The 7771-nt window shown below is 34.4% G+C and overlaps 1 protein-coding gene across 3 annotated transcripts; it reads left to right on the forward strand.

The window, feature by feature from the left end:
* Positions 1-4307: 4307 nt before the first annotated feature.
* Positions 4308-7596, forward strand: LOC114175247 (putative alpha-L-arabinofuranosidase A). Of its 3 annotated transcripts, none has more exons than XR_014993639.1 (4): positions 4308-4589; positions 6407-6519; positions 7117-7173; positions 7253-7596. XR_014993639.1 is itself a non-coding variant. In XM_028060018.2 (4 exons), the coding sequence occupies exons 1-4, from the start codon at positions 4582-4584 to the stop codon at positions 7578-7580; spliced, it is 510 nt and encodes a 169-aa protein (XP_027915819.1). In that variant the 5' UTR covers positions 4312-4581; the 3' UTR covers positions 7581-7596. The 3 variants fall into 3 exon arrangements, 2 of the variants coding, with proteins under 2 accessions (XP_027915819.1, XP_085527096.1); XM_028060018.2 differs by having other exon boundaries at positions 4312-4593; XM_085670970.1 differs by lacking the exon at positions 4308-4589 and adding an exon at positions 4600-5790.
* The last annotated feature ends 175 nt before the right edge of the window (positions 7597-7771 follow it).

Genomic DNA, 7771 nt, shown 5'->3' on the forward strand with positions numbered 1-7771 from the left:
AGGAGCCAAGGAGGGTTGGTGTTCAAAGGAGAACTTCTCAATTTTCAAGTTTAAGCTAAAGGATCCAGGTTATGGGAGTTTATACGTTAGAATTTTTATAAGTGTATTTGAATTGATGGATATATGTATAATTGTTGATTGTTGTTTGTGTCTGGTTGAATCTGTGTGTTTCTGGAAAATTCCCAGAAACCGCTTGGCGGGCTGTGCATAAGGGTTCCTGGAAGAGAAACCGCCTGGCGGCACACTCCCGGCCGCCAAGCGATGCTTAAAATTTTACATCATTCTGGGTTTTCCTGATGCACTGCTTGGCGGCGATGAACTTCCGCCAAGCGACGCTGATGGACGTCCTTGGTGTAGGAGAGGAAGGAAATCCATAGAGAATGATGAGGAGGAGATGGAGTGCAGCGGAATTTGGAGAAATAGATGAAAGTAGCTCTCGGAAATGGAGAATTTGGTGAAGATGAAGAGTAGAAGTGGAGCTATGGTATGAAAGGTGGCTAGAGGAGATGAAGGAGAAGGTTAGCCATGTGTGCTCTCAAATTAATAGAAGTGTGGAGTGATCTCAAACACTAGCATCTATTAGCAATTCAAGAGTAACCATTACAATATTTGAGTGGCTCTATTTATAGGCACATGGCCGGCCAAATGAAGAGAAAATGCAACAAAGATGAAATGCAAATGTAGCTTGGAGAAGAAGCTTGATTGTAAACCATGTGATGTAGTATATGAGTCTTGATGATGTCAAGTGGCATATCACACTCTCCTTGCCCAAGTCACACGCACCATGCTTCCATCACATTCTCCTTGCTTAGTTCATGCTTTGCTTGCATCCAAATGGAGAGTCACTCAAGTAATTCTTGGCCAAAGGTAGCAAATTGGGCTCGGTCCAATTGATCCCAAAAAGTGTTCTAGCTTTTATTGAAAACAAAGCCTAAACAAAGGCCCAATTTAAATCTAGACTACTTCCTTCATGCATCATCTCATATTTTAGAGATTTCTTTAGCCCACGTGAATAATGTAAAAAGCCCATGATTGACTTGATCATATTGTGAGAGGCCCATGTGAATCTTTCTCATCATGCTTCTAGTGATTGGGCCTTTATGTGGGCTTGGGCTTGTTGATGCATTTGAGGTTGGGCTTGTTGGGGTCATATCAGACGCGGGCTGGGATTTGGAGTTTTGTCATATTGAGGTGTTTTGAAAGGATTTTGATCGGAGGGAAACCATAAGTTGGTGATTATAGATGGTCTAACATCGTAATTTATTGAAAAACAGTATAATTAACAGGTAAAATTGATGAAACAGTGTGAATATGATTTTAGGGTTATAATTGGGAGTTTGAATGAACCAATGGTAATGGTGTCATGGGTGTACCCACATTTTAGACATGGATAGTTAAAGTTCGAGTGTGGGTCAAGGTAAGTGTTTTGAGGGTGAAAGCAATTGAGAGAAACGGAGAGAAGTACTAGAGAACGAGAGGTGGATTTCATGGCTGTTGGAAATTTTGAGAATCTGCCAGAACTGTTACACCGCCTGGCAGCGCAAGGCTTGTCGTCAGGCGTCGTATCAGAAGTTGGAGTCTGTACGTGTGGCGGGTGTTGCAGGCGGCACTAGGTGAAGGGAGTCATGTTCATGCTACGAGAACAGTTGAAATGAGTAATGTGTTGCGAGTATGAATGATAGTAGGAAAGGAATAGGGTTGATTTTAAGTGTTAGGAGAGGAAAGAAAATACTGGGAAAGTTGAGTGAACATATCAGAGTGGGTGACAAACCAATGGTCCAGATTAGTGTGGTATTAGTGGTCCTAGACGAGGTCTACAATTACGTAAGTTTATAAGAATAATCGGAATTGCGAATTGGTAGGGAGTGTGTAAATTATGGGTAAGACAGTTGTTAAAGTACATATAAAGTGATGGAGACCTGGACAGTAATCTGAGTAATTAATAAAACTTAAAGTGGAAGGAGTTTAGAGTGCCATATAGATTATTGGAATAGCTGAGCGTATGCATGACTTATTTGATAAACTAGATTGATGGTATACAAAAGGGAAGTTAGGTATTTTTACTTGGTAAGTTGAAATTGAGAAGGGTTGTGGATGAGAGTGTATATACATGGAATGAGGAAGGTTCAACTATCTGAATGCATGATTATGCAAGACCATTGTGGGAAACTTGAATCAAGCCACGAACAAACCAGTAAGAGTTCATTATTGGTGTGGCGCCTGGCGGTGGGGTCACATCCGCCAGGCGGTGGCAAGGAAACAGTGGGGTTCTGGATTTGGTGGCGTTTGGCGAAGGGGAATATCCCGCCAGGCGATGGCGATGAAATCAGGAGTCTCCTAGAGCACGTCCGCCTGGCGGTGTGGGTTGTCCCGCCGAGCGATGGTTAATGAATTTGCAGTTCTGAGGCGCTTGGCGCCTGGCGGTACGTGTCCCCCGCCAGGCGGTCTGGAAGCGGATAGGCGCCTAGCGGTACGTGTCCCCTGCTAGGCGATTTGGCTGTTGTAAGTCCTAAGTATTGGACTTTGTAGGGTGATATACAAGGCTTTTGGTGATGCCTCAAAGGTAAGATTGCTGGGTTCCTTGAGTTGAGCTCGGAACATATCCCTTGAGTTGCGGTCAGGATAGGGGTTAAGCACGTATTCATAAATGCGACAGCTTTATGTTTTAATTATTTTATTTATTTAAATCAGTAATATGAGAACATACCAAAAACCCAATTTCCATACAACAATTAATCCAAACATCAGTCAAACATAGGATTATGCAAATCTAAGTTCTCATAGAAGATTTCTACTGAATTTGAGCAAAAGGCTAGCTTTCCTTACCTGTTATCCTATTTAGACAACTTTATAAACGTCAACACCTCTAACTCCACAGGATGTTCTATCTACACATAGAAACATCACAAGAACGATAAAGACAAACCATTATGATCACTGATCAACAGAGACTCATACTAATGATTAAAATGTCACATGCAAGTGGAAGAGGGCTTGCATGCAACAGAAAACAGAAAAAGACTAAAAAGAGAGCGAAAACTCAACTTACGCGAACGGAGAAACTGATCGGTCCAATTTCAAGAGCTCGCCGAGAGGATCAATCCTACGGTCTCGGTTCTTCAATCAGATGACCAGAGAGACAGAACCTATAGAGAGAAGTTAAAGAACTCTAGAAAAGTGGTTTCTAGAGAGATGGTGTGTTTTAAAATAATAAAACTCGTTTACAACAATTATATTTATACTAAAACCTTTTAATATTAAAATAATTTAGTCTCACTATTTTTAAACCACTATCACTTTTAGAACGCCATTTTCTAGGGTCTTACACAAACTCTTATTCTTTAATATTGAAATCACCAAAATTAAAATTATATATATATATATATATATATATATATATAAATAAATTAGAGTCATCTTTTACTTTTAAAAATTAAAAATTATTAGTAACTAAACTGGTTTCAAAAACTTATAATTGGTGTCTAAATTGGTAACTAAAATAGTTTCTATTGTGAATTTGTCTCTAAATTTGTCACTAACATTAACTACCTATGTTTTGGTTACCAAGGAGTTGATTTCTAGATTGGTCTCTAAACAATTAATTAGAAACTAATTTAGTGACTAATTCATTTGGTAGCTAAAATCTAGGTAACTAATGTCAATTTAAATATATAAGCTATTTTAGTTACCAATTTAGAAACCAATTATAATTTTTTGAAACTAGTTTTGTTACCAATAATTTTTAGTTTATAAATTAGTATCTAAATTGATTACTATAATGACTAATTATTTTTTGTCACTAAATTTGATCCTTATTTGTTGTGATATATATATATATATATATATATATATATATATATATATATATATATTCATGTATTATTAATTTCATTAGATATTATAGAAATTATTTAATTTGATTATAATTATGGTATTTTAAATTTCAATTTTGGGTGAATGGTCACACTTGATACGTAATTTATTATTAAACATTTAATTTTATTTATTAATCGAAAAAGAACATAAAAGTAAAATGTCATTATTTAAGATTAAAATCTTCAAAATTAAAATTAGTTATTAAGGTAATTTATAAACAGAATTAATTTCAGTAATTTAATTCCCGTTAAGTATCATTACACTAAAAAAAATATTATTTAGTGGGAGTTAATTTATGGAAATTATAAAAATCCTCCGCAAAATCATAATATTTAAAATGATTGTGTTAATATATCTAAGTGTTAAGATTAGTGAGAATTTTAATTGTTTTTTTAAGAGTTCTATAACCTCCGTAGATTTCTCCACCTTTAATTTCCCTAATTTTTTAACCTTTCCCTCAGTTTTACATTCTCGCTCTACTAAGGTTTTCCCACACATTTCCAAATCCACATTCTTGTTTTCACTCCAATTTTTCGCTAAATGTTCCTTTGATCAACAATGAGCACCACAAGCTATGTTAGGTAAGATGGATCTAAATCCAGCAGTGACTGCACCTTAATCCATGGAGATGATGAGGCTGCACCACAATCAAGAGGCAGAGGTCATTGTTTGGGGACGAAGAACCCTAAGACAGTGATCGTAGTGATGCAAACGTATGTACGTTCTAGACGCGGTTTTTTTATCGATTACTTCTTCATTTTCCTCCTTCTTTTAAGTTCTTAGGAATTTTCTTTTAGCTCTTTTCCATGTATCAATTTAGAGGTCTGATTTTATGGAAAAAGCTGTGGACCTAGTGGCCAGAGAATTAATGGAACTCGCATCACAAGGACAATATTTAATCTTCAATTAATTAATAATCTAATTCAGGCATTTGGTTTAGTTTTTTATAATGTTGTTGCAATGTGCTTGTGTTGCAATTATGAATGTCGCCAGTTATGTTGTTGCAATTTAACATGCTCGATCCATATGTGAAGCTCGGGGATTTTTTCCATTCTTTTTTGAGTATTTTGCATATTAGTTGATAGAACACTATAGTAGAATCACAGCGTAGCCCTAAACTCCTATGAGATTCTCATCACAGAGCAGCCATAATAGAAGCCTTTTTGCATGCTATAGCAGTGGAACCATGATACACACTTAAAATTATAGAAGTCATTTTCCCCTTAAATAATTCTGTTTAGATCTTCAGTTTTTATGAGGGTATAACTGTGATATCTCCATCATTTTCTATGGCGTTCTTTGGCTTCAAAAACATAACAATAAGATTTGAAACACTTCTTCCTTGATCATCCATACAAAAAGCTACGTCTGTTACAAGTGGTGGAGATATCATAAATTTGTTACAAGAACTTTTGTTTTTCGATAAGTTACTAATGGTTTGATTTTTAGTCTGGTCTTGCTTTTTTCTGCATACTTCTCAGATTACATTCTACTAATTTGTCTCGAGTGTTGTTCTTTTTCTACATCGTCTTTCATTTTTTTACTTAATTATAATGCTGTTAATGCTGCATTGTGTGTGTTAATTGTCTTATAAGTTATTATTTATCATAAATTTGTTTAATTTTTTAGTATTTATATTAGAAGTAATAGTATAAATTATTTAGTTTGCATTATACTTTATAAGGTAACAAATACACTGACTTATTATTTTAAAAGGAGTGAAAGACTTTGTTAACATAAAATTACATACAGAGCTCAGTTGTAAGTTAGTTTAATTGTCTGACAGAACTTTTACACTAACCAACAATGCCACTGCAGAACACAACACTAACAGGCTCGATGTATGTCAAACATAGTACTACAGTCACATTACCCCAGAAGCTCACGGGGGGCTTAGAAACCAAATGTATCTCAGTGAGTCTGCCCCTAAGAAAGGAAAATCTAGTAGAAGACAGGCTTTATGAGAGAAATTGCAATGTTTCATTATTGATGTTGATCTTTGAGGAGTTTGGTAACAGTTGCAATTTTTTACTTTCAAGCACTATATATGAAGTAGAAATTGATCTTTACTCTTGTCGAATTTTTCATAGTCTTTACTCTTATTTGGACAATTTGTGATCCATTGCTTTAAAACATGAAAAGAGTTAGATATGAAAATAGTTCAAAACTATCACTGAGGATGTTTGAATTGGTCTAACAGATTTTGTCCTGCTTTTCTACTAGATGGAACATATATGTCTTTTATATTTCTGATAAGGATTGCCTATTCTCTGAATTTCTACTCTTCTTATTTCTCACCTCTATTGTGTAAGAAACAATAGGTTCAACAAGATATAAGACCTGTCACATATTAAAAATGTTTTGGGAGCCTGCAATTGTCTGCTTAAAGTTGGGGGTTCGTTTTGTTGCTTTCATTTTTTATGATTTTTTTTAGAGGCATGTTGGACCTTGTTCTCTTTATAAACTCTTGTTCTATAGAGAAAAGAAATATTTATCTGATTATTTCCTGTTCATTTATGTTTCTTCCCAGAGGGACAAAATTGAGGAAGCTTTAAGGCTGGCAGAGCTATCAGCCGAGAAGCCTCATTTTTCACATTGTCTAGAGTGGCTTCTTTTTACAGTATTTGAAGCAGATATATCCAGGTACTTCAATCTGGAAATGTTAATACTCTAAAAATGGGACAGGATCAATGAACACTAATTAAGTGGCATACTATGTATTTTCAAGAAGTAAATTTCATCAATGTAATCATTGAATCATGGGATATTATTCTTATGATCATGTAAATCAAATTTTAGATATCTAGGCATTTGTAGATGTGTACTGTAATCTAATAGTAGCTATTTACTTGTGTTTTAGATCGGATATTGTATAAAGTTATCCATTAGTTTTTAAATTATACAGAATTTTGTAAGACTTGATTTATGAGAACCTTAAATATAATAGTTAGATCGATAAACAAATTTTCGTAAATATTTCATCCTGTGTGCTCATTGCTGATTTTGGTGCCTTAAAGGAGCCATTCACCTTTAATAGCCTTTATAAAAACAAAGTTTAATTGCTTAGATCAATACTTTGATTTTCTTCAGACTGAAAACTTGTCTAGAAGTTATAAACCTCAAACACTTTTTCGTCTTATTGGATTGGAAAAGAATAGATTCTTTCTACATATGTCCTTTTCTTCATTCTATCTCTAATTTCTATTTCCCATTTCTAACTTCTTCTTCTTCTTCAAACAGTGACATCATCCACATGGTTAGCTATGCACCTCTCTTCGTAAACGCCAACGACAAAAGGTAATTTTCCTATCCTTTTTCATTTGACTACTATTAATTATTTTTGTGTATTCATGTTATTTTATTTGAAATTGTGTAGGTGGACACCGGATGCAGTTGTATTTGACTCTCACCAACGTTACGGAACTCTCAGCTATTGGATTCAACATCTTTTTAGCACTTCAAGTGGAGCCACTTTGCTTTATTCAACTCTTGAAATTGTGGCATCAACAATTGAGTATAGAAATCCTGTAGACAAGAACAAGTACTTGAGAATAAAGGTTTTAAACTTTGACAATGATCCTCACGACTTTAGGTTTTCTATTAGTTTTATATTTAGAACATTATCTATACTTTTTTCAACATTAGGTATTTTCTTTTTTAATATTTACATGGTAATTGTTAACGCTTCACCAAATCATCAATGAAATTAATTTTAGTTAATTTTTGTGTACTTTACAAATTTATATATTTTATTTATTGTTTATTACAAAAATAATTTTATTAAATTAATAAATTATAAATGCAGGTGGGTAATTGCAAATAAAGGAGGTTTCAAACCTTCACAAAATAATAGCCACCAATAGAAGAGGTTAAAACCCTCCACAAAACAACCTCC

Source organism: Vigna unguiculata, chromosome 3, assembly GCF_037176805.1.
Source record: "Vigna unguiculata cultivar grain cowpea cultivar isolate G323 ecotype 2 chromosome 3, ASM3717680v1, whole genome shotgun sequence".
Lineage (NCBI taxonomy): Eukaryota > Viridiplantae > Streptophyta > Magnoliopsida > Fabales > Fabaceae > Vigna > Vigna unguiculata.